Source organism: Cydia splendana, chromosome 19 (assembly GCF_910591565.1).
Source record: "Cydia splendana chromosome 19, ilCydSple1.2, whole genome shotgun sequence".
NCBI classification, from domain to species: Eukaryota; Metazoa; Arthropoda; class Insecta; order Lepidoptera; family Tortricidae; genus Cydia; species Cydia splendana.
This window is the reverse complement of record NC_085978.1, coordinates 6,306,089-6,333,454: the sequence shown is the minus strand read 5'-3', so window position 1 is coordinate 6,333,454 and position 27,366 is coordinate 6,306,089. Positions and strand designations below refer to the sequence as shown.

The 27,366-nt window shown below is 41.3% G+C and overlaps 1 protein-coding gene across 1 annotated transcript in view; it reads right to left on the bottom strand.

The window, feature by feature from the left end:
* Positions 1-574: 574 nt before the first annotated feature.
* The window catches only part of LOC134800275 (probable ATP-dependent RNA helicase kurz), a 28,325-nt gene continuing 1,533 nt past the window's right edge, over positions 575-27,366 (bottom strand). The window contains exons 3-19 of the mRNA XM_063772785.1: positions 22,042-22,222; positions 20,759-21,244; positions 19,376-19,591; positions 18,804-19,045; positions 17,872-18,018; positions 16,213-16,362; positions 14,247-14,412; positions 12,867-13,086; positions 10,707-10,935; positions 9,856-9,975; positions 9,326-9,466; positions 7,704-7,859; positions 6,719-6,914; positions 5,476-5,700; positions 4,234-4,375; positions 2,104-2,306; positions 575-715 (exon numbers count right to left, since the gene is read on the bottom strand). Coding sequence (XP_063628855.1) covers positions 633-715; positions 2,104-2,306; positions 4,234-4,375; positions 5,476-5,700; positions 6,719-6,914; positions 7,704-7,859; positions 9,326-9,466; positions 9,856-9,975; positions 10,707-10,935; positions 12,867-13,086; positions 14,247-14,412; positions 16,213-16,362; positions 17,872-18,018; positions 18,804-19,045; positions 19,376-19,591; positions 20,759-21,244; positions 22,042-22,222 — 3,303 coding nt within the window. The 3' untranslated portion in view covers positions 575-632. The remainder of the gene's footprint in view (positions 716-2,103; positions 2,307-4,233; positions 4,376-5,475; positions 5,701-6,718; positions 6,915-7,703; positions 7,860-9,325; positions 9,467-9,855; positions 9,976-10,706; positions 10,936-12,866; positions 13,087-14,246; positions 14,413-16,212; positions 16,363-17,871; positions 18,019-18,803; positions 19,046-19,375; positions 19,592-20,758; positions 21,245-22,041; positions 22,223-27,366) is intronic.

Genomic DNA, 27,366 nt, shown 5'->3' with positions numbered 1-27,366 from the left:
TTTTCTAAGCCATAGCTATAACTGCGTCGATGATTCAATACCTAAATATTTTTTGTTGTTTTTTCTTAACATTCATAGTTTTATTTATGTATCTAAAAATAAATATGGTGGGCCTTATATTGATCATGTAGGTCGGCGGTGGGCAACCTGCGGCCCGCGGGCCGCATGCGGCTCGTGAAACTGTCACTTGCGGCTTGCGAGCCTCTCTGGCTATGTAATATTGAGAAACGACAATGTCTGATAAAGTCATAAATATTAACAAAGTGCGGCCCGCGTCAACTTACTCATCGTTAACTACGCTACTAAAACTACGCAAAAAAAGGTTGCCGACCGCTGATGTAGGTCGTAAGGTACGACTTGCTAAAACTACGATCCAAAAGTTTAATGTCTCTTTGAAAAGCGGTGTGCCGTCTCTGATATGGATCTGTATATTACAACGCGCTCGTGTACGTCTACGTACACGCACCCGGTGTGCACAGGCCTTTAGCTAGTCGGACCTCGACAATTGGGAGTAGTAGGAGGCGATCAGATTAGGAACAAACCGTCCAAAGAAAAAGGTACTTTTATGACATAAACTCCTTTAATTACATTCATACTATTAACATACATATATCTATATACACAACACATCTTCACGGCTTTAGCGGCGGCCAAAATAATGTCACCTCGTTGTGCGCTGACTCTGGCAGCCATTTTAAATACTCGTCAAGCAAATCTGAAACCAAACAATATAATAATTAAGCCATAAACTCAACCTTAAAAGGCCCATTTTAGTTAAATTTGTACACTACACTATTTTTTATTATTATTACTGCAAAGCAATGTAACCCATCTACGGTAACAACAGAGTTATTTTACTTCAATTTCTACTTACAATTACAATACAACAATACAATTACAATTGCTTTGCTCTTTTTACATACTGAACAACGCCTCCCTGTGTCCTACACTTTATCTCCGTGCGCGACTGCAGCTTGGCCCAGCTCTTCACCATGGGGGAGGGAGGGGATAATAAAGAGCCCACGTATTTCTAGAGCTTAGGACCATAGTTTGTTTTACGGTACTTCTAATTCTACTTACAATAGCTCTTCCCACATATTGAACAGCGCCTCTCTGTGTCTCTCTTCATAATGAGCGCCTTCAGCATTATCTTCGTACGCGGCTGCAGCTTCGCCCATCTCTTTACCATGGTGGAGGGAGGGGAGAGTGAAGAGCCGGCGTATTTCTTGAGCTTAGGACTATAGTTAGGTGGTTTTACGGTACTTCTAATTCTACTTACAATTGCTCTGCTCTTCCCACATATTGAACAGCGCCTCTCTGTGTCTCTCTTCATAATGAGCGCCTTCAGCATTATCTCCGTACGCGGCTGCAGCTTCGCCCATCTCTTTACCATGGTGGAGGGAGGGGAGAGTGAAGAGCCGGCGTATTTCTTGAGCTTAGGACTATAGTTAGGTGGTTTTACGGTACTTCTAATTCTACTTACAATTGCTCTGCTCTTCCCACATATTGAACAGCGCCTCTCTGTGTCCCACTCTCTTCATAATGAGCGCCTTCAGCATTATCTCCGTACGCGGCTGCAGCTTCGCCCATCTCTTTACCATGGTGGAGGGAGGGGAGAGTGAAGAGCCGGCGTATTTCTTGAGCTTAGGACTATAGTTAGGTGGTTTTACGGTACTTCTAATTCTACTTACAATTGCTCTGCTCTTCCCACATATTGAACAGCGCCTCTCTGTGTCTCTCTTCATAATGAGCGCCTTCAGCATTATCTCCGTACGCGGCTGCAGCTTCGCCCATCTCTTTACCATGGTGGAGGGAGGGGAGAGTGAAGAGCCGGCGTATTTCTTGAGCTTAGGACTATAGTTAGGTGGTTTTACGGTACTTCTAATTCTACTTACAATTGCTCTGCTCTTCCCACATATTGAACAGCGCCTCTCTGTGTCCCACTCTCTTCATAATGAGCGCCTTCAGCATTATCTCCGTACGCGGCTGCAGCTTCGCCCATCTCTTTACCGTGGTGGAGGGAGGGGAGAGTGAAGAGCCGGCGTATTTCTTGAGCTTAGGACTATAGTTAGGTGGTTTTACGGTACTTCTAATTCTACTTACAATTGCTCTGCTCTTCCCACATATTGAACAGCGCCTCTCTGTGTCCCACTCTCTTCATAATGAGCGCCTTCAGCATTATCTCCGTACGCGGCTGCAGCTTGGCCCAGCTCTTCACCATGGTGGAGGGAGGGGAGAGTAAAGAGCCGGCGTATTTCTTGAGCTTGGGTACTACGGTGCCCTCTAGGAGGAAACGGGCGAACCACCTGCAGAAGAAACGAGCATTTGAACATTTTGAGAGAGCACATTAGGGAGTGGTAGATATTTTTCACGTATAGTCTGATACACTACTTATTATCAGACATAGGAATCTGCGGGGCAAATTGTGAATTAAGACTTTATGTTTGTGCACTTATGGTACTAATTACAACAAAATTTAGGCTATGTCTGCTTATTATGCTGACTGTACGATCGCCCACACTGTTAACTGTCAGTTCGTAAACCTTATTACAAAAGCCATAAGGTCCACCGATGGACAGTTAAGTGTGTTGCTGTTTGTACAATGGAACAATAGTTATTTGTACAACACGAGATCAAAGTTTGATATTTCTTCGAGTGCTTATTTTGAGTCCCGTGCAAGCGAAAGCGAGTGAATCTAATTTAGAATCTTGAGCGTAGTAAGGGATTCAAAAGCGCACGAGATGTAAATAACTTTGATCTCGTGTAGTACACAAAATTTTTCACCCTAAGCAGTGAGAACATACCTAGAGGGACAGAGATAATAGAACCCAAGTATATCGAACTTGTATTAGACCCCGCATGTTGAAATGACATTTGACTATAAAGGTCACTTGAATGTCATTTTGTCTCACTCAGTGAGCAAAATGCGATTTTGCTCACTGAGTAAGACAAAATGACTCAGTGAGCAAAATCGCATTTTGCTCACTGTTTTTAAGTAGCAAAGTACCCTTGTTCGAGCTGCTGAGGTGAAAACTGATTTGTGACCGCCATATAACGTTTTCACAGTAAAAAAATTACTTTAAAATCAATGTAATGCCAATGACGTTATAAATGTGAAAAGGTTTCACAGCTAGGCAACTTTCTAATAACTTTCTAAGTTGTAGTGGTATTGCGAATGACCAGGTTAAGTTGAAAATACAATTCATATATAGGTTTTAATGCCTTTAATACAACAGTAGTAGTAGAGTAGTAGGTAAACTAAACTCTTTATTGTACAAAAAGACATTAAAAATAACATAAAATTAGTAAGAAGTAGGTACAAAGGCGAACTCATCCCTTTGAGTGACCTCTTCCAGTTAACCTTTGAGTAGATGAGAGGAGAGTGAAAACAGCGTGACAAAATCAGCAAAATGTACAACAAGGTACCAGAAAGATAAAGGATATAAATATGTACATACCAAATTTATAGGACAACAGATGGTGCAATTAAATTTTCTCGAATTTCCAAAAATGTAATGTAGCTTATTATTATACCTGTATCTCTCGATTTTATCCGGAAGTCTATTTCGACCATGGGCAGCTCCCAGCCAGCCCTGCCGAAGGTGCCTTTGAAGTGGCACTTCGGCTGGACGTGCCATCGTACCTGGGCTACGGGTCCGTGAGAGGATCCCCTGTCCTGTGGGAGGTAATATGTTTGTAGTTACCTGTATCTCTCGATTTTATCCGGGAAGTCTATTTCTACCACGGCCAGCTCCCAGCCAGCCCTGCCGAAGGTGCCTTTGAAATGGCACTTCACTCGGCCGCACTTGTCATCGTACCTGGGCTACGGGTCCGTGAGAGGATCCCCTGTCCTGTAGGAGGTAATATAAATGTTTGTAGTTACCTGTATCTCTCGATTTTGTCCGGGAAGTCTATTTCTACCACGGGCAGTTCCCAGCCAGCCCTGCCGAAGGTGCCTTTGAAGTGGCACTTCGGCTGGACGTGCCATCGTACCTGGGCTACGGGTCCGTGAGAGGATCCCCTGTCCTGTGGGAGGTAATATGTTTGTAGTTACCTGTATCTCTCGATTTTATCCGGGAAGTCTATTTCTACCACGGCCAGCTCCCAGCCAGCCCTGCCGAAGGTGCCTTTGAAATGGCACTTCACTCGGCCGCACTTGTCATCGTACCTGGGCTACGGGTCCGTGAGAGGATCCCCTGTCCTGTAGGAGGTAATATAAATGTTTGTAGTTACCTGTATCTCTCGATTTTGTCCGGGAAGTCTATTTCTACCACGGGCAGCTCCCAGCCAGCCCTGCCGAAGGTGCCTTTGAAGTGGCACTTCACTCGGCCGGACTTATCATCGAATCTGGGCTCCGGGTCCGTGAGAGGATCGCCTGTGAAACACAATAAGACATAAGTCTATTTGTTTCCGAAAATTAAACGTACAGCCGACGTCAAAGATATGTTTACACTTTAGCACCTTACTCTTTATGTAATCTAAAGTCCTATCTTTACGTGTCTTATCATGTAAACAACCGTGACGTCAAAGTGTCATAAGATTTATAGACAATCTAGACAATAAAATCAGATGTTTTTGAGGTGATCCGTTCGTTACTGCGATTATTGGTGAAAATCTTATTCTTCTTCTAAGTCGGTCCCTCACTGCTGAAGATCGTGACTCTGCATACTAATTTTCCTTGTGATAGCTCTCCACTTCTAAATATTAGAAAATCTTATTAGAAATGATATTTTTCAGTGGTTATTTGGATAATTTCAATGCTTTGTGAGTTTCTTTAGGTATACAACAACATTTTAAGTGATGAGTATTATGTAATTCCAGAGAAAAGCGTGATAAAGTCTTCGAGAAATGTTTGTTTACATGATAGGACAAGTAAGGATGAATACACATTAGGGAAAAATTTAACATATCTTTGACGTCACTGTACATCTAGGCAGTGAAGCATAGAGCGACGTGACCAAACCAGTGGTCGGTATCGAATTCTGGCTCGTACAATGAGTTTCTTGAGACCTATGTGCGAAATTTCACTTGATATTTATTTACAATAACAAGAAATTAGTCAGAATAGGGTATTTGGCTACTAGTCAAATCAGTTTCTTTTTTCGATCTGTCGAAACGATTTTGCATGGAATTTATATGAAACACTAGCATGTGACGTCACAATTAAATTACCAAATCTTTATAGTTTTATACGGGTTTTAAAATAGAAATTGCGTCTAAAAATAACTGCTGTCTACGGGTGCTTTATTTCATCATCATCATCATAATTTAAGAGCAGCTCTTGTCGGTGGAGTATGCGCCAGTTTTCGCGGTCCTCGGCAAGGTTCTTTAAGTCCCTGTAAGACACGACATTTGCTTTTGCTTTTAGTTGTTGTGTATAGCTTGCTCGTGGTTTTCCTCTTCCTTTATTTCATGCATGGTGTAAAATATTTGTTTTTAAATACAGTCAAATACCGTATAGGTAGAATACCTTACCAAGGTTACACAGCTGCGGCACATAACTCGGGAGCCACTCCGGTTCTATAGCAGTGACGTTCTTCATCACCATTTTCCGCTTATCTTCGCCTCCAGTTTCGTACAGCTCCTGGTACACCACCCATTCAGGGATGGTGCGGCGAAGTACGGACTCTGAATGGAGGTGGACCGGCTCTTCGAGGTCGCCGCAGTGGTATGCGTATTTGAATTTGCGCTTGTCTTCGCCTGGAAAAAAGGAATGAAGGGGTGACCGAGAAATTGAATGTTTTTTTTGGATTTTTTGTATTGTTTGTTATTTGTATTGTCGAAAACCGACTTGTACTTACTGATATGTGGTTATGTGTGGATACGTAATATGTGGCTGTGCTCATATGTGGCATGTCGGAACATGGATGCTCATAATGGGTATTGAATTCTAAATGGACTTACTTTAGCGGAAAGCGAGTTTCCTAAAAAATTGGTCAATGTATCACCTTCCTTAAATTCATCAAGTCCAATCTTCCTCCCTACTTGGTTTCCGAGTCCACTGAGTAACAGTTGTCGTAGCAACCGTGCCGGTCTATCATCTGGTGGAACCCTGCCAAGGTCTACAAACATAGATCTATAACCACGTCTAGAAGAACATACCTTCCTTCACCTCATCAAGTCCAATCTTCCTCCCTACTTGGTCTCCAAGTCCACTAAGTAATAGTTGTCGTAGTAACCGCGCCTGTCTATCATCTGCTGGATCCATGTCAAGGTCTACATACATAGATGTACAACCACGTCTAGAAGAACATACCTTCCTTCACCTCATCAGGTCCAATCTTCCTCCCTACTTGGTCTCCAAGTCCACTGAGTAACTGTTGTCGTAGTAAACGTGCCTGTCTATCATCTGCTGGAGCCATGTCATGGTCTACATACATAGATCTACAACCACGTCTAGAAGAACATACCTTCCTTCACCTCATCAGGTCCAATCTTCCTCCCTACTTGGTCTCCAAGTCCACTGAGTAATAGTTGTCGTAGTAACCGCGCCTGTCTATCATCTGCTGGATCCATGTCAAGGTCTACATACATAGATCTACAACCACGTCTAGAAGAACATACCTTCCTTCACCTCATCAGGTCCAATCTTCCTCCCTACTTGGTCTCCAAGTCCACTGAGTAACAGTTGTCGTAGTAAACGTGCCTGTCTATCATCTGCTGGAGCCATGTCATGGTCTACATACATAGATCTACAACCACGTCTAGAAGAACATACCTTCTTTAACCTCATCAAGTCCAATCTTTCTTCCTACTTGGTCTCCAAGTCCACTAAGTAACAGTTGTCGTAGTAATCTTGCTTGCCTATCGTCTGGTGGCGCCATCTTGGGGTCTACAGATACGTCTACGTTAGCCACGCTCAGGTTGATTTCTGATGTCAGCTGCTTGCGAAGTTTGCGGATTTCTTTGATGGCCTGAAGAGAAAAAATATTTTAACTACAAAATGCAATAAACTTTAGTAAAAATAAGAAATATAAAGAAGCGGTAATGCTGAAAGTATTATTTTAGTGACGTCGGTTCTTCCTTGCTAAAAGTTATCAGCAGTGATCGGGGATTTGGTTGCAACTAGGGGTAAAAAAAATGTTTTTTTTTATCTTATGAAATGTTTTAACAGGTAAGTAATTGTATTTCAACACTGCTTAGATAGATAGCGTTTTTGTGAAAAATTCAATCCATATGCAGGCTTACTGCCATCATATCCATACAAAAAAATCTACTACTGGTTATCAGTCTGTGTGCTCCTCGTCTCATACAAACGAGAAAAGACGTGGCACAGAATATAAAACAGCAATGCACACTTAATGTTCTATTTTCTCTGTATTTTGTTGTCTGTGCGTGTTTGCGAATCTCACGAATAAATATTTTACTTTTTCATGATATACGAGGTAAAAAAGGAGACGAATCGCCTGATGTTATTAATTACTGTCGCATCCCAGCAAACATTTTTGGTCAATATTCCGATAAAGGCACCTATTTGCGACCTGAAATCATCTCCGGTGTTGACACTTGCAACACCGGAGAGGTTTCAAGTGCGTTGCCGGCCTTCAAGATAGGAGTAGGCTCTTTTCTTGAAGGTATTTTTTTTTTCTTAAGCAGTAACCGAATCAAAGAATAAGGTACCGGGCAACCGACATTATTTTCATGTGGCGTGCAACCAACTGTGATTGCACCAAAACCGTCCTTGCCCTATGTGCAGAACTCACCTTCTCTCTTAATCCGTGTTTGGCACAAAACAGTTCCTCTTCGCCATTGGAGTGGGCGTGTTCGGCCGCGCCCACAGCCCGCAGCAGCACGCCCGGGTCACCGAGTAGCTGCAAGTTACCAGTAGCCGGCCAATTGTCTGGTTTACCAGACATCACCTGAGGAACCATTTATTATTAAAGTAAAGGTATTAATAGGGAATGTTAGACAAAACTCTGCGTAGGTGGCACCACTAGCACACAGTAAACAAACCTCATTGACATCATCAATGACACATCATGCGTCACTAGGTCAATCACATGGCCTACCGTGAAACACGACAATCGAAACTTCGGTTTCTGCCTCTCTATCACTCATGCTTATTCGATCGATCGATAGAGAGGCAGATAAAGAAACTTCGATTATGACGTTTCGCGGTAGGCCACCTGTAAACAAACTGCCTTGGTACATCAGTGTCATAGTCATAGTGAATACTGGTCAAAAAATCTGTTTAAGGTTAGTTAGGTAGTATGTATAAGTTACTTTTCACTTCTCATGGTCAAAAAGTGCACCTTTATGTCGTGCGTAGACGACATAAAATTGCATTTAAGCTCTAGAGCATAAAGTAAAATCATCTATTACGACCCTTATTGACTTAGCAATAAAGTCCAAATTCTGCCATACAAACTGCCAGCCCTGCCGGCGCGCCCCCGACCGGCGCTCTCCCGATCGGCGTGCCCCGCGCCTCCGACCGGCCCAAGAACAATTGACCGTAGTTCTGTAGAAGGCGACCAACTTTTTATTTTTGTCAAAGTGACTTACACCCTAACTCAGTAGCTTTGGTCGCTTTCTACATTGATAAAAAAATTGAGTTGGTCGTTTTCTGCATAACTACGGTCAATTTTCTTTAGTCTTGAATAAATACGGTAAAATAACCTAAAATATTTGATTTTTTGTATATTTTCCTCGCAATCGAAGTGAAAAGCAGAGTGTACAACAAGGGCATAAATGTCTATTTTTACCCTCGTCTACTATTTTGGTCTTCGCTTCGCTCAGACCAAAAAATTGCCTCGGGTAAAAATGGGTCACTTTATGCCCTTGTTCTACAATCTACTATTATGGGTTACTAAACAAATTAGTGATGCACTCTGGCGGCAGAAAATTGCAGTAAAAGGGAAAAGATACGTAGTCTATCCTGCGCGCAAGACTGTTGTGGCTTGTGGCGCACTCGGGGTTATTCCCACTAGTTACCACCAAGTTGTTACCAATAGTATTGATTGTTTTAATAGTATTTGTTCTAATAGTATTGATTGGCAGCGCCATCTCTCTCGCTAGATCGGTATCACCTGAGATGATCCAGTCCAGTTAGAAGGTCGAACCATACTGTTCTACCTTAGGGATGGCCAGGGGGCGCCATAAGCCTTCAGTAAGAAGTGCATATACTTGGAAAAAATCTACCTATGCCGCTGTGGCCCGGTGGCCGAATGGCACAGGCGCCTGCCGCGATAGCAGAGGACGCGGTTCGTCACTTCGGCCTTGGTCACTTTTTCTTGTATAATATATGATATTTATTTCAGTTTATATGTTGACTGTGACACTGTTGACTGTTATTTACAAAAACGCATTAAGTATTGTAACTCCTTACCTCAGGCACAGTAAGTGCGGACACTAACAGAATAGTGTACGGCAGGAGATTCTGTTGGTGACTTAACGCCAGCATTTTGCCGTAACGGGGGAGTATCGGGAAAGCAGACACCGCCTTACCTAGAGGCGTCACTTTTAGCACCTGAAAACCAAATAGTATAGGTAGAGTAAGAATAAATATCTGAGAGACCGAGCTTTGCTCGGAAAACATGTAAAAACACAAAAATGCGCGTTTTCCAGGAGATAAGACCTACTTAACTATATCGATTTGTCGCCCCCGAAAACCCCCATACAGCAAATTCCTTCGAAATCGTTAGAGCCGTTTCCGAGATCCCCGAAATATGTAAATTATAGAATATGTAAAGTTAGAGAAGCCACTTCCTCGAGCAAATTCCATCAAGCAGTGAGGGCTACAATGGATCGAGACCGATGGAGGCAGCTGATCAAGGATGTGAAACCTAGTGATCACGATCCTCCGGAATGAGGGAACGACTGAAGAAGGAAAGGTATAAGATTAAGCAAAACACTCACTTCTTCATCATCTTTCCTCTTGGTGTCTACCTTCTCCAGAATACCCAACACCTCCAGCCGTTTCTCTGCCAACCGGAGTTGCATCCTGTCTGGCGCTGTTGGGAACGGGAAGTTCACCACCTGTTGAAAGATATTTTTAATGTGAGACAAAGATAAGATCAGAAAATGTCAAATAACAGACACATTGCGCGAAACATATAGCCCTCTTACGGCTCGGCCACGACATCGAGCGACTTGCGACGGCGGGAGCGATAACCATAGGTTGGAGCGAAAGGTGTCACGCCGAGCCGAGCAGAGACGTTAGGGCCACTTAATTGCACCGTTCCCCTAACCAGCGGTTAACCGGTTAAACTTGGAGTTACCATGGTTACCAGTACAATTTGACACTGGGTTAACGGTTTAACCTCTTAACTCAGGGTTAGTGGGATGGTGCAAGTGGCCCTTACAAGTAGTTTATTTCAGTAATGGGACTAATGGCGAATGGATGAATATTTTAACCTTTTGGACGCCAATGACCGATATATCCGCACCGCAGGTTCAACGCCAAAGACCGATTAATCGGTCACAGACCACAGAGCAACATAGACCTACGTGCATATGCATAAAGTTCATTTTCAGTTTTGACACTTCGGTGACGTGACATGGCGTTCGAGTGACAGCTTTTGTGTTTTACACTGCGTCGAAAAGGTTAAAAGTTCCTGATTATTAACCATTTCTACAGAAAGCGCGAGGAGCGCTGCGAGGCGGAGGCCTGCGACGTCCATACTACCCGCCAGGCGATTGCGCCCGTTGATTCGGTTATCGTTGAGTGATCATACGCACTAAATCGTCATCATCATCAATCACCTCACCTTGTCAATGCCCATGCACTTCATCTGCAGCACCAGATCGTCGACCGGCCTGCGGCACAGGTCCGGCGGGTGCTGGTCGGGGCAGTCGTGCTGGAACACGGCCGAGCTGTACAGCCGGTACGCGTGGCCCGGCGCCGTGCGGCCCGCGCGGCCCGAGCGCTGCGACGCGGAGGCCTGCGACGTCCATACGACGCGCCAGGCGCTGGCGCCAGTTGAGTGGTCGTAGACTCTAAAACAAAAAAAATATACCGTAAAATGGGGTGAGTAGGGTTCGTGGGGAGAGTTAGGTTATGAATGGGGAGAGAAGGGATGAAAGGGGGGGTGACATGGGATTTTAAGGCTACTGCTACAAAAATAATGTATTCCAATTTAAAATGGAGCTATAGTAATACTCATAATAAAAAAAATCGAACCAACAATCTTCCAAAATCACCTTTGTATGAAAACCCAACTCACCCCAAATACGAGGGACTACGGGATGAGGCGGGATTTCCTGTTTATCGTCAAAGTTATGAAATGGAACTACCCAAAATAAAACAAAAACTAAAATACAAACGTCCGGTACACTTATTATATACACCATTCAGTTTGCATATGTAAAAATAAAATGTTATCGAGGTTTGAATGTCAGTTTTGCACCTACTCACCCCATTTTACGGTACTATAAAGATAAAGATAGTTTATTATTCAAGTAGGCATATAAATACAATGCGCTTATGAACGTCAAATAAAGCTACACCGGCTCAAACCCTACACCTCTGCCTTGAGATTTAAATCCCCCCTCAATTGGAGAAGGGTATATGTATTCAATACATTACATCTTATAATTAACATGCATTACGAGTATAGATTGGCCCAGGACTGTCTCATTTCAAACATAGACGGAGAGAATCATACTGTCATTGTCTTACGCTAGTACAAGCACCCAAAAGAAAGGGATGAGTACATTTTTCCTGGTCCTTACTGACTGAAAAGTTGTGTTTGCCCGACTATATCTTTCTCATTAGAGCGCATTCCTAGTTTCTTCCGGAGTCCTGGTCCGCTTTTGACAGTCAAATCCCAAGAATTTGTGCAACTGTCCTTTCCTTATAAGTCTTTTAACACATGGAGAACAGAATGCCTTATTGAGATTAGACAATTTCCTCGCGATGATTTTCTGCACCCAAAACCAAATGGTAAAAATTAAATGACATTTCATACAAAGCTTTCAAGAAACTTAGTGATTAGGAGATGACGTTCTTATATAAGAACATCTAGTTTTTGATTAGTAGCGAGACATATATAAGCTATTATAGCTTCACAACGAGCTTGAATCTTCGGTACAACAAAGTCACTTCGGGAAGCCCGCGAAGGGCTCTACGATTCTAGACAGAGTTCGATTCCATAGTTAGGCTGACGTACACTTGTACAGTCGACGTCAAAGATATGTTTACACTTTTGCACCTTACCCCTTTGTAATAAGGCGAAAAATGTAAACATATCTTTGACGTCGACTGTAGTTGGCATACATGCCACGAACAATGGCCCGATATTTACGAGCTAAGTGCGGAAACCTTAGATATAGGCTGGTGATGATGACACTCGATTGGTGGAATCCAAAGTTGGCAATCTTGTTCAAACTTGTTCAAGAGATTGGCTCACTTTATATTTCGTTAACCCTAAATGTATGCCCCTCCCCCTCCTCTTGGCCTTCGGCCATATCAACTGCCTCTCTAACCTATCAGCTGGCGACACCCTTGATTCTTTTTTTTTATACCACATCGGTGGCAAACAAGCATACGGCCCGCCTGATGGTAAGGAGTCACCGTAGCCTATGGACTCCTGCAACTCCAGAGGTGTTACATGCGCGTTACCGACCTTTTAAAAACCTGTACACTCCTTTTTTGAAGAACCCCATACTGTAGACCCTCGGGAAAACCTCGGAAGGGAACTCATTTCACAGCCGGAGCGTCCGCGGGAGGAAATTCCTCTTAAATCGCACAGTACGCGACCATTTAGGTTCTAGGGTGTGAGGATGAACACCCTGCCGACGGCGAGCGGTGCGGTGATAGAAAGCGGCCGTTGGCATCATGTCAAATAGTTCCTCAGAGCACAGCCCATTGTACAAGCGGTAGAACACACACAATGAGGCAAAATCTGAGTTCTGATGCCTGTACTTACCGCATCTTTTTCTTCCCGCTATCAACAATATATTTAATCGCCGGTATAGTAAGCGAAGTTTCAGCGACGTCCGTACTAACAATACATATTCTAGCACCAGGGGGCGCTGGCTCGAACACTCTCGCTTGCTTTGACGAGGACAGCATGGAGTATAGTGGTAACACCCATAGAGGCTGGCGGCAGGATTTTATTGCTGGTCCTAGGGTGTCTTCTTCCGCATCTAAAAAGCATGTTGATTTTAAAATACGTCAATACATTACAAGCAATAATGAAAAACTATAGATCGCTTTTTAGTATCAACGGCAAAACCTGAAGTATGAGATAATAAATTATAAATTGAAATCAGTGGCGAAGCGTTAACCAATCTAGCCGTGGGAGAAAACCACATTTGCGATGCCCTTTTAAATGTGTTTTCCCAATGTAATATTTTTTTTTAACATAATTTGATGTAATAACCATAGCTATGCCCCTACGTTTGACCGTTTTTAGGGTTCCGTACCCAAAGGGTAAAACGGGACCCTATTACTAAGACTCCGCTGTCCGTCCGTCCGTCCGTCCGTCTGTCTGTCACCAGGCTGTATCTCACGAACCGTGATAGCTAGACAGCTGAAATTTTCACAGATGATGTATTCCTGTTGCCGCTATAACAACAAATACTAAAAACAGTATAAAATAAAGATTTAAGTGGGGCTCCCATACAACAAACGTGATTTTTGACCGAAGTTAAGCAACGTCGGGCGGGATCAGTACTTGGATGGGTGACCGTTTTTATAGATAATGGTACGGAACCCTTCGTGTGCGAGTCCGACTCGCACTTGGCCGGATTTTGGAATTTTTATGTACTGTTGGATATGGACTATCCAGAGTGGAAAATGGAGACTATGTTTGTATGGAGAAACGGACGTCCCCTTTCCTCTTAACAATAAGACTTCTATTGCCTTGTTTTTTTCTGCTTTTTTAAAAGTAACCAATTACTATGGAGATAAACTGAAATAAATCTCATATACTAAGAAAAAGTGACCAAGGCCTCTAGTGCCCCAGGCTGGAATCGAACCAGCGTCCTCTGCTATCGCGGCAGATGCCTAAGCCACTCGGCCACCGGGCCACAGCGGCATAGGTCAAATTTTCCAAGTATATGCACTTCTTACTGAAGGCTTATGGCGCCCCCTGGCCCTCTAAGCCTCAGTCTCAGCCTGGGGCACTAGAGGCCTTGGTCACTTTTTCTTAGTATATGACATTTATTTCAGTTTATAATTTATATAGTAGTGTTTCTACTTGATAAAAACAAATTAAAATATTTTTCTGAAATAATTTAATTTGTTCACTACTATGGAGATGCCAACTATGTCATGACTGCCATAGGGTGACCCCTATATATACCTGAATCGCTCAGATGCCCCTCGCTATCTTCGTCGCTCCCGACCAAGTCCGCCTGCCCATCGTCCTCGGGCATGTCATAATCGTCCAAGTTAATCTTAGGCAGCTCTTTAGACTTCTTCTTCGCTTTCTTTCGGGCTTTGCGAGCTCGTTTCATTTCTTTTTCAACCTAGAAAACGGAAAAGGGAAATTTATTTAATGCAATAGTTCATTTTGGTTAGGATGTTTTAGCACAAGAATTATCGATTTATACCACCCCACCCTCTTCCTTTCGGGCAAACTCGGCTCTGTTCGGCTCGGCATTGCTCCGAGCAATTACTAGGGTTGAAATTCCGCAACATGGCGCGTGATCATATATTCCTGGTCAGGCATTACAAGAAAATATAATTGAATATAAAAATCAACATACCTCATCATCATCGGACTCTATGTCTTCAGGCTCAGAGTCCAGAGCCGCGTCTTCTTCGCTCACGAAAGAGACAAATTAGAAAGAGACAATTGGAGATAACGAGAAAGAGACAAGGATCTACAAAGACGTAATTCCGATGTGCAATATTTATCGCCGGGTACTGTATCCCTTGAGCAGACCATCCTATTGATTGTCGAAGAAACTATAATTGAAAATAGAAATCAAATCATACCTCATCATCATCGGACTCTATGTCCTCAGGCTCAGAGTCCAAAGCCGCGTCTTCTTCGCTCACAGCCTTCTTCTTAGTTATTAGCTTGGTGTAGTCCACGAAAGAGACAAATTAGAAAGAGACAATTGGAGATAACGAGAAAGAGACAAGGATCTACAAAGACGTAATTCCGATGTGCAATATTTATCGCCGGGTACTGTATCCCTTGAGCAGACCATCCTATTGATTGTCGAAGAAACTATAATTGAAAATAGAAATCAAATCATACCTCATCATCATCGGACTCTATGTCTTCAGGCTCAGAGTCCAGAGCCGCGTCTTCTTCGCTCACAGCCTTCTTCGTTATTAGCTTGGTGTAGTCCACGAAAGAGACAAATTAGAAAGAGACAATTGGAGATAACGAGAAAGAGACAAGGATCTACAAAGACGTAATTCCGATGTGCAATATTTATCGCCGGGTACTGTATCCCTTGAGCAGACCATCCTATTGATTGTCGAAGAAACTATAATTGAAAATAGAAATCAAATCATACCTCATCATCATCGGACTCTATGTCTTCAGGCTCAGAGTCCAGAGCCGCGTCTTCTTCGCTCACAGCCTTCTTCGTTATTAGCTTGGTGTAGTCCACGAAAGAGACAAATTAGAAAGAGACAATTGGAGATAACGAGAAAGAGACAAGGATCTACAAAGACGTAATTCCGATGTGCAATATTTATCGCCGGGTACTGTATCCCTTGAGCAGACCATCCTATTGATTGTCGAAGAAACTATAATTGAAAATAGAAATCAAATCATACCTCATCATCATCGGGCTCTATGTCTTCAGGCTCAGAGTCCAGAGCCGCGTCTTCTTCGCTCACAGCCTTCACCGTTATTAGCTTGGTGTAGTCCACGAAAGAGACAAATTAGAAAGAGACAATTGGAGATAACGAGAAAGAGACAAGGATCTACAAAGACGTAATTCCGATGTGCAATATTTATCGCCGGGTACTGTATCCCTTGAGCAGACCATCCTATTGATTGTCGAAGAAACTATAATTGAAAATAGAAATCAAATCATACCTCATCATCATCGGACTCTATGTCTTCAGGCTCAGAGTCCAGAGCCGCGTCTTCTTCGCTCACAGCCTTCTTCGTTATTAGCTTGGTGTAGTCCACGAAAGAGACAAATTAGAAAGAGACAATTGGAGATAACGAGAAAGAGACAAGGATCTACAAAGACGTAATTCCGACGTGCAATATTTATCGCCGGGTACTGTATCCCTTGAGCAGACCATCCTATTGATTGTCGAAGAAAATATAATTGAAAATAGAAATCAAATCATACCTCATCATCATCGGACTCTATGTCTTCAGGCTCAGAGTCCAAAGCCGCGTCTTCTTCGCTCACAGCCTTCTTCTTAGTTATAAGCTTGGTGTAGTCCACGTCCTTACGGTAGGGGAACGACGCTCGGAGCTTCCGGACCAGGTAGTTTACCTTAAATAATACAAAAATGGGGCATTATCTATGAAAAGGTCCTTATTGTCGATGGCGCTTACGCCGCACAGCGTCGCGCGGCATTGTATTTATATCGGAGCATCGTTAATAATGGCGTAAGCGCTTACGACAATAAGGTCCCTTTTAATTAAGGATTTAAAGTTATTTATAATAAAATTGTAGCGCTACTTTTAAAGCGAAACGGTATTTATATTTGGAAAAAAAATGGCTTAAGTGTGAATCGGACTCGCGCACGAAGGGTTCTTTGCCATTACGCAAAAAACGGCAAAAAAGTCACATTTGTTGTATGGGAGACCCACTTATATATTTATTTTATTTTGTTTTTAGTATTTGTTGTTATATCGGCAACAGAAATACATTATCTGTGAAAATTTCAACAGACAGACAGACAGACAGACAGACAGACAGAAAGACAGACAGACAGACAGACAGACAGACAGACAGACAGACAGACAGACAGACAGACAGACAGACAGACAGACAGACAGACAGACAGACAGACAGACAGACAGACAGACAGACAGACAGACAGACAGACAGACAGACAGACAGACAGAAAGACAGACAGACAGACCGACAGACGGACGGACAGCGGAGTCTTAGTAATAGGGTCCCGTTTTTACATTTTGGGTATGGAACCCTAAAAATTGACGTGTGAATTACAGCGACGGAATATATATAGACATCGCTCTCCATAGAAAATTGCCTTCCAAAAACCGGGCAAGTGCGAGTCGGACTCGCGCACGAAGGGTTCCGTACCATAATGAAAAAAAAATGCAAAAAAAAAACGGTCACCCATCCAAGTACTGACCACGCCCGACGTTGCTTAACTTTGGTCAAAAATCACGTTTGTTGTATGGCAGCCCCATTTAAATCTTTATTTTATTCTGTTTTTAGTATTTGTTGTTATAGCGGCAATAGAAATACATCATCTGTGAAAATTTCAACTGCCTAGCTATCACGGTTCATGAGATACGGCCTGGTGACAGACGGACGGACGGACGGACGGACGGACAGCGTAGTCTTAGTAATAGGGTCCCGTTTTACCTTTTGGGTACGGAACCCTAAAAATTACCCCAGCCACACTGACACTGACAGCTATTCCTTCTCTGTGAATATGTCCCCACCAGCTTTTAATTATATCCAATAAACAATTTCCCGCTATTAAAAAAAGTTGTGATTGGTCAATATAAGTTTTGATTGGCTATAATAACACAATCCAAATACTATTATCATGGCTAAATTAAACGTGAAAGGTAATCCCATAATATTTCCAGTGTTTGTTGGAACGGCTAGCACATAATTTAGTCCCTTAAAGAAATAATCTAAATACGTCTTACTACGACTGTCACAACGAGCTGTCAGTTGCGAACTAAATAGCTCCGTGGCACAATATTTACGCCCCACCCACCGTGGCACAATATGTGTGGGGTCATTTTACAGAGCTAGTTCGTCATCTATGTTTATTATCAATCGCTGGTGAATTACCTCTTGTTGTCCAGTGACGAAGATCAGAATGCCACCTTCCGGCAGTCTCGTGTGTATTTTGACAGTCTTCTTAAACGCCTCTTTTAGGTAATCGCTGTATGTGTTTTTATTGAAATGCACTGTCACCGGGAACTGTCGAGAGTCAATCTAAAAACAAAGAGGTTACAATGATTACATTTACAAATTAGTTCAAGGCACAACTAATGGACTGGATGAAGACTAGGTACAGTTACCTGCAATAATATGTTACTCTTCGAAGGCCGCAAAAATATGATCACGCTCGAATAAGATCGTGTCAGATATTTTGGCGGCCTTCGTTGTGTAACATAGTATTGCAGGTGATTGTACTTATGGTGTATTCGAATTCACATGATTATGTGAGAAGACAAAAATGTAGGTTTTTGTAACATTTAGCCTCATGGCTCAGCATCATGGGATTTTTTGAATCATTTCAACTTTTACTTTCACTTTCAGACCAACCTCGGAATTGCGATTATACATTTCTGCTGATCAGATGTCGATGTTTTCTCAATAGACAGATGATACCTCTCCTTAACTAACCACTTTCAATACCAGACAACCAAGTAAGAGTAGAGATATTTGTGTGGGTTTTCAACTTTTCAGTGTAACTTCCCCCCAAAAAGTTAGCCTGAGGCCTGTAAGGCCTGAGTGGACGCTCGAAGCGGAGCGTTCAGCGGGGCGTGCAGCGTGGCGTCGGGCTCACAAGTGATTTGAGCAGCGTGCACTAAGGCCGCTCCTATACGTTTGCATTTGTTTAACATGCACGCCGCACGCCCCGCTCGCTGCACGCTCAACTCGAGCGTCCACTCAGGCCTTACACTTACACTAAAATTCAGATATGAAATAAATAAAACAAATGGTTTGCTCGACGATGATGACGACAGATATACGATGTCGATGTGTTAACTTACCTTAATTACCGGCGGTGGTTCCTTAAAAAGCCTAGTATTCTCCGTGAAATCCTCGACCCGTAGCGTAGCAGACATCACAATGAGCCTCAGCGGGCTACCCCTCTTTCTCCTCAGTGGAACGATCCTTGAAAGTAGGCCTAGTAGTATGTCCGTGTACACGCTGCGTTCGTGGGCTTCGTCGATTATTACTACTGAGTATTTGCTTAGGAGGAAGTCTGATTGGATTTCTTTCAGGAGGACACCTGGAAAGTGATTCGTTATTATAACCACCAAACTGTAGTCCAATTCTGCAAGTACGGTTCAATATGTAAGTATCAATAACAATGTCCTTTTCAGTTTAGTCTCGAGCTTTTTGATTCGATTTCCATTTATGACAATATTTTGCCTCAAAACTGCGTCATTAGCCGGGTCCACACAGAGAGAGCATACGCGCAAGGCAATTTCCTCGCGCACAAAACGGCCAGTGTAGACGTGCCTCGCGCGTATGCTCGCTCTGTGTGGACCCGGCTCTTCATATACCTAATATGTAGTTACACCTAACCGAGTTAATTAAATAATAATTATTGACTCACCATCAGTCATAAACTTGATTCTAGTATCCTTAGTGACGTTTCCCTCAAACCTCATCAGATATGACACCTCCTTGCTACTCAAACCCAGCTCGTAACCAACCCTGGCTGCCATGGCAACCGTCGCCACTCTTCTCGGCTCAGTGACTGCTATCATTTTGTGTTCAGCATACCCTGCTTCGTACAGGAACTGGGGTATTTGGGTGGTTTTACCGCTTCCTGAAATTTAAATATTTGCATCTATTAAATAACATGCATCAAGTAAAAATAAATAATTGGCCAAGCACGAAGTCAAGACTACGGTGTTCAGAGCACCGTTCCCTTTCTCTATACGCCTTACTAACTCTATGTGCTCTATTGTGAAAAAAAAACACAACGACAGTGAAGAACGGAATTCTTAATTTGATTTTTTTCAGATAAACTGCAATAATAAATATGATTCTTACTGGGCACATTGAGATAGTCAATTGGTTGGAAAGCCTGTTCGAAATTTAAACTTATTTGCTATATAATAAGGTTGTATTTTGTAGATCTCTCTCATACTTATAGTAGGCTATTCAGAAAAAAAATATCCCACAAAAATAAGCAAGCAGAATTAAACTTTGTATCAAAGACATAAGTCATAAATTTCAATGCCAAAGTTTTAACTAAGGATCTTTCTCGCTAAAACTACTTCCTAATATGAAATGACCAGTGTAAGCATCAGTTAGCTAGCCCTAAGCAACCAAAGATCAGGCTGCAGTTGAAAAACGAATAAAGATAAAGTTAAGCTGATAATTTTTAAATGCATTTTTTATCGAAACTATTGCACTCTAAATGAAGTCAAAATCAGTCCATCGACTCAATTTTTTGCAAGCTTTCTAATGGTACCCCACATGATTCTTACAAATAAAAAAAAATTCAAGCTACCCCTCTCAACCCCCTAAATTTCCCCCTAAAATCAGAAATAAGCAGTTTTGACTTATTTACAGTGTTAGTGATGGTACTTGCCATAACTATTCCAAAATTTAGGTACCTACATCAAACGGTCTTTGAGAAAAACGCATTTAACCGATTTGCAAGACCGAAGTGATCCCATAAGAGCACCGTGAACAAAGTTTTGTACGGTGCTCTAAAAACTGCGTATTTATTTGTGTCGTTTTCAATCAAAGAGTACCGCAGTTGCTTACCGTAAGAAGGAAATTGGCTCGTATCTTTATACAAATAACCTTTCAAAGTGTCCCTATTGTAAGCGACAAAGCAAAAGATACCAACCTTTTGCTTGAAAATGACACAGTTTAAAACAAAGAAGAAATAATAGGAGCGAGTTAATAGTCTATAATAGTGTCCTTAATAGACCCAGATGTGCAATACAAGATGTGGTTAAAAAAAAAACAAACAACTTACCAGTTTCACCAGCGACTACCAAAAACTCATTCTCATTGACTAGTTCCATGACTCTCTGCTCTTCGCCCAAAATCGGGAGTTTCAGCCTTGCTACCTGAATCTTAGGGTCTCTTTTAACTTGAACAACAATTGTGGGATGTTCTAAAACTGGTTTCTTCACTTCTTTTTTAACTTCCTTTGTTTTTTCTTGATTTCTCTCATTTCTTGACACTTTATGTCCTTTCTCTGTAAGATCTTGGATATTATCAGCATCAATTTTATTAGATTTTTCATCATCTTCGATTATTACAGTTTCATCTTTATTACCATCATTTAATGTTCCACTTTGAATGTTCTGTTCTTCTATGATTTCTGGTTCATCTTCAGATTCTGAGCTTGATCCTTCCGGAGACGATCCTTCAAGACCAACTATATTGGGATCATATTTAGCTTTCTTTTTTTTCTCTTCACTATCAAGTTTTAGAAGGCGCAATCGTTTCTTTGCTCCTAAAAATATATGGAATATTAATTTCATGTACTTAGACGAAAACGGGACTTAATGGCGTATAATTAAGTTTTAAAATTACGTATTATTCAATAATTTAACAAATTTCTAAAAATCGTTAAACTTTAAAAAAATTCACAATTTGATAATGACACTTGGATAATAATATTGAAAGCGGCACTTGGTGCTGTCAGTGTTGTACCACTTTTAGTGCCAAAATGCCTTTTTTAATGAGTTAAGCTATTGCAATTTCGGCTATCTGAATTAGAGAAGATGGTAGCTATTTGTATGCATTTTTAGGGTTCCGTACCCAAAGGGTAAAAACGGGACCCTATTACTAAGACTCCGCTGTCCGTCCGTCCGTCCGTCTGTCACCAGGCCGTATCTCATGAACCGTGATAGCTAGGCAGTTGAAATTTTCACAGATGATGTATTTCTGTTGCCGCTATAACAACAAATACTAAAAAGTACGGAACCCTCAGTGAGCGAGTCCGACTCGCACTTGTCCGGTTTTTGTTACTTGCTATTATTTTGCTTTAGAAAACAATGTCATTGTTCACAAGATAATCTAATAGTCAAGATTAATCTTACAGAGTTCACTTCACTTTTATCGAACTGAAATTTGAACATTGTCATAGTGACATTAAGTTGAATTTCAACTATCTTGAAAATATAACATAGAACCCTGTAATATTGGGCCAGCGAAGTGCTAGACTGACTGTCTAGCTCTTGACAGATTGTAAAAAATTCAATTATTCAAATTATTACGCAAATGTTTAAAACAACCACTTTTACGTACCAGCTATACTACTAAATTTCTTCTCGCTTCCGCTAGCATCGGCGTCTTGCACGGGCACAGCAGTACTTAAATCTGTAAGCCTGCGTAGACCCAGAGTCTGTACAGTGGAGATAGTGGTCATCTGATTCACCACTTCCAGCGATGCTTGGACTTGAGCGAGTGATTCCAGAAGAGCTGACCTCTGTAATTTCAATTTATATAAATATATTATATCTGTAACTGGGTGAATCAACTTTTAGAACACTGATTTCGTCTCCCTAGACTCTCTAGCAAAGAAACATCCATTGTCTCCCATACAAAAATCAGGGACACACATATCAAACATCAAACATCATCAAACATCAACATTTATTCAGCAAATAGGCCACAAGGGCACTTTTACACGTCAACATTGAATTTACATACAAGCAAAAATAATAACATCAACAATTTTATAAAATAAAACTAACAATTCAATCTAACGTATTACAATTACTAAGAGATGTATCCCAACAAAAACATAAATGTGAAATGAGAGCCAAGTTCAATATTAAGAATATGTGTCGTTGTTGACTCGCTGACAAAAGAATTGAGATCTATATGGGTGCCAAGTTCTGTGTTGTGTAGAAAATCCTGAAATTAGAAAGGATTTGACTTGGCTAGTTTTTACCAACAAACCAAATTTTAGAAAAGTAGCCTATACGTAAAAACTAGCCAAGACAACTCCTTTATAATTTCAGGATTTTCTACACAACACAGAACTTGGCACCCATATAGATCTCAATTCTTTTGTCAGCGAGTCAACAACGACACATATTCTTAATATTGAACTTGGCTCTCATTTCACATTTATGTTTTTGTTGGGATATCATTACTTTTTGTACAGAAATTACTATAGTAGGTATTCATCATAAAAGCAGTTTGCCTAAGCTGAAAAGGAGACCCTAGCTAACGCGCGGTCAATTGTTAAAAAGTTTCAGTTTTCAGATTTTTTTCTTTTTTATACGCCTAATAGTCTAGCTTCATGCCAAATATCAAGTTTCTAAGTGATCTAGAAGTGGGTTAGGTTTTTGGTTTATAAGTATTACCTAATTAATTTTTTTACATGTAAATATCAATAATTTCCAGTTTTCAGATTTTTCCCTCTATATAAACCTAATAGTCTACCTTGATGCCAAATATCAAGTTTCTAAGTCATCTAGAAGTGGGTTAGGTTTTTGGTCTATAAGTATTAATTATGTTTTTTCCATCGAATTATCAATAATTTCCAGTTTTCAGATTTTTCCCTATATATACACCTAATAGTCTACTTTGATGCCAAATATCAAGTTTCTAAGTGATCTTGAAGAGGGGTTAGGTTTTTGGTCTATAAGTATTAATTTTTTTTTCCATCGAAATATCAATAATTTCCAGTTTTCAGATTTTTCCCTCTATATACACCTAATAGTCTACCTTGATGCCAAATATCAAGTTTCTAAGTCATCTAGAAGTGGGTTAGGTTTTTGGTCTATAAGTATTAATTCTTTTTTTTCCATCGAAATATCAATAATTTCCATTTTTCAGATTTTTCCCTCTATATACACCTAATAGTCTACCTTGATGCCAAATATCAAGTTTCTAAGTGATCTAGAAGTGGGTTAGATTTTTGGTCTATAAGTATTAATTATTATTTTTTCCATCTAAATCTCAGTAATTTCCAGTTTTCAGATTTTTCCCTCTATATATACCTAATAGTCTACCTTGATGCCAAATATCAAGTTTCTAAGTCATCTAGAAGTGGGTTAGGTTTTTGGTCTATAAGTATTAATTCTTTTTTTTCCATCGAAATATCAATAATTTCCATTTTTCACATTTTTCCCTCTATATACACCTAATAGTCTACCTTGATGCCAAATATCCAGTTTCTAAGTGATCTAGAAGTGGGTTAGATTTTTGGTCTATAAGTATTAATTATTATTTTTTCCATCTAAATCTCAATAATTTTTAGTTTTCGGATTTTTCCCTCTATATACACCTAATAGTCTACCTTGATGCCAAATATCAAGTTTCGAAGTGATCTAGAAGTGGGTTAGGTTTTTGGTCTAAAACTATTAATTATTTTTTTTCCCTCGAAATATCAATAATTTCCAGTTTTCAGATTTTTTCCTCTATATATACCTAATAGTCTACCTTGGTGCCAAATATCAAGTTTCTAAGTGATCTAGAAGTGGGTTAGGTTTTTGGTCTATAAGTATTAATTATTTTTTTTCCAACCAAATATCAATAATTTCCACTTTTCAGATTTTTCCCTCTATATACACCTAATAGTCTATGTTGATGCCAAATTTCAAGTTTCTAGGTCATCTGGAAGTGGGTTAGGTTTATGATCTATATGTCAGTCAGTCACAAAAATGCCGGTTTTTAAACGTTCATTTATCAGTAACTGTTTGAGCTACGTTTATGAAATTTTGTATTTTGGACAAGCTAAGGGGCTTGAATACATGTGCCAAATTTCATTAGTGTAGGTTAAGTAGGTTTCAAGTTGTGAAGGGGTCAAAAGTAGCTCGAAATGGTTCGTGTAATATTACACACGGTTGCTGCGTCGCCAGTTCCTTTTTCTTTGAACTTGGCTGGACACGCTACCGCGTGTCTAGATATGGTCTCTTAATATCGAATTACATACAAAGTACAGATACAAAACACAAAAAAAACTATAATATTTATAATATTTGTATGGGTACTTTATTCTGCTGTGTTGCTATACAAAATGTAACTTTTATCTGAACAAGTTGTTAATTTGTGTTAATTCAATACTTATGGATCTAATAATGCCCCTGAAAACAAAAAAGTAAAAAAATCAACATGGTTTTTAGGGTTCCGTACCCAAAGGGTAAAACGGGACCCTATTACTAAGACTCCGCTGTCCGTCCGTGCGTCTGTCCGTCTGTCACCAGGCTGTATCTCACGAACCGTGATAGCTAGACAGTTGAAATTTTCACAGCTGATGTATTTCTGTTGCCGCTATAACAACAAATACTAAAAAGTACGGAGCCCTCGGTGGGCGAGTCCAACTCGCACTTGTCTGGTTTTTATAATATCAAGTTTTCTTTGCTAGGGAGTCGGACATGAAATCAGTGTTCTAAAAGTTTATTCACCCAACTATGTTTAAATCTGTAACATTTGTTAACTTATTTGAAGAAATAAATAAATATAATGATAATAATTGATATTGCACTACAATTCACTAAAATCTGTTTTTTTTTAATGTGATATGGTATATGTTATGTATTTAGATGGGTACTTGCAGGATTGAATTGTAATGACAGCTGAAGGTAGTTTGGAAATAAATGAGTTTTGCTTCTGACCTCAATGGCGTTGTATCTTTTATTGGCGACTACGGTAAATTAATGTAATTTGTGCGCAAAATGAACAGTAATCTTTCTAATGTGGTGCTTCTTGGACAATTTAACCCAAAAACGGACAAGTGGTGTGATTATAAGGACCAATTACTATGTGCATTGGACGTGGCGGGCGTGGCGCTGGACCCGACTCGGGCGCGCTCGTTGTTTCTGTCCCAGTGTGGCAAAGACACTTATTCACTCATTGCATCACTTCTGGTCCCGCTGAGGCCAACTAATGTTGCATTTGAGGACATTATCCGTGTTTTGGACCAGTTTTTTGAGCCGGAAGTAAATGAAATTTTACAAGCGGGGAAGTTTCATAAACGCGTACAACTACAACAAGAGAGCGTGCAAGAGTTTATCGGCGCGATAAGTTTGCTCGGTGCTAAGTGTAACTTTGCCGATCTTAAGCGACAGTTGAGAGATAGACTAGTACTTGGGGTGCGTGACGAGCGCCTGCGCCGCGAATTGTTGAAAACCAAGGACCTCACGTATACGGGGGCCGTTCAGTATTGTCTTAACTACCAGGCGACGTTCCCAGACTTGTATCCTGAAGCGCGTGCTAGTACATCTAAGCAAACTCCACATAACGAAAGTGACCAGATGGAAATTGATAAAATACAATCAGTGAATTGCAAACATTGTGCCCGGGTACATAAACCGAATGAGCGGTGCCCTTTCAGTAAGGCTCAGTGTTATTATTGCAAGCGACATGGACATATTGCTTCGGCCTGCAATAAGAAACAAGGTAAGGTCCATGTGACCGAAGACAAGTGTTCATGTGACTCCAACTCGGACCAGGAAGACATGATGAATGGGATCTATGTCTGCGCTGAAGATTACTGTGAACCGATTACAGCAAATGTGCATCTTAATGGTGCCAAATTATTAATGGAAATAGATTCCGGAGCTTCAAGGTCTATAATATCTGAGGAGACATTTAAAAAGTTGTGGTCCAACCCACCCCCATTAAATACCACAAATGTGAAACTAGTTACGTGGAGCCGTGCCCCTTTAAGAATCTTAGGGTTGGTACACGTACGAGTGGTTTTAGGCGACAAAGAAGCCCAGTGTGAACTGTTTGTGGTCGCCGGCCGCGGATCGAGCTTGCTCGGTAGGAACTGGTTTAAGAAGTTGGGGCTGCAAGTGGATGGCGTGGGCTGGTCAGAAGAGGAAGTAGCTGAATGGAAGAATAAATATCCAGATTTGTTTATGGAGGGTTTAGGAGAGTACACGGGACCACCAGTGTCACTGCACGTGCGACCCGGGACCGCGCCACGATTCATGAAAGCGCGCCCTGTACCATTCCCACTAAAACAACAAGTGGACGATGAGCTGCGTCAAATGATTAAGGATGGCGTATTAACACCAGTCAAATATTCAAAGTGGGCTACTCCCTTAAGAATTGTTAAGAAAGATAACGGATCTTTGCGTATCTGTGGAGACTATCGTTCTACGGTTAACGCATCAATAGATGTTGACACATACCCGCTCCCTACATCGACAGAGGCATTCGTGAAGCTTAGCGGGGGAAGTATATTTAGCAAACTGGACTTGAAGCAGGCGTACACTCAGCTCAAGGTTGACGATGATACCGCGACGCTGCTAACACTAAATACACCCATCGGACTAATGAAGGTGAATCGTTTGGCTTACGGGGTGAGCGCTGCGCCTGGCATCTTCCAAAGGCTCATGTCTACCACCCTGGCAGATATGGAAGGAGTCGCGTGTCTCCTGGACGATGTAGCCATCACAGGGAGAAATATGGAAGAACATAACCAGAGGTTGAATGCAGTACTGAAAAAACTTCAAGATCTGGGTTTTCGACTAAACGTTAATAAATGCGTCTTTGCTTCACGGGGTATTACCTTTTTGGGCCATATGCTGGACGCCGAAGGGCTCCATCCGACTCCGGAGAAAGTAGAAGAGATTCAGGGTAAACCAGCGCCCACAAACAAAGAGACAT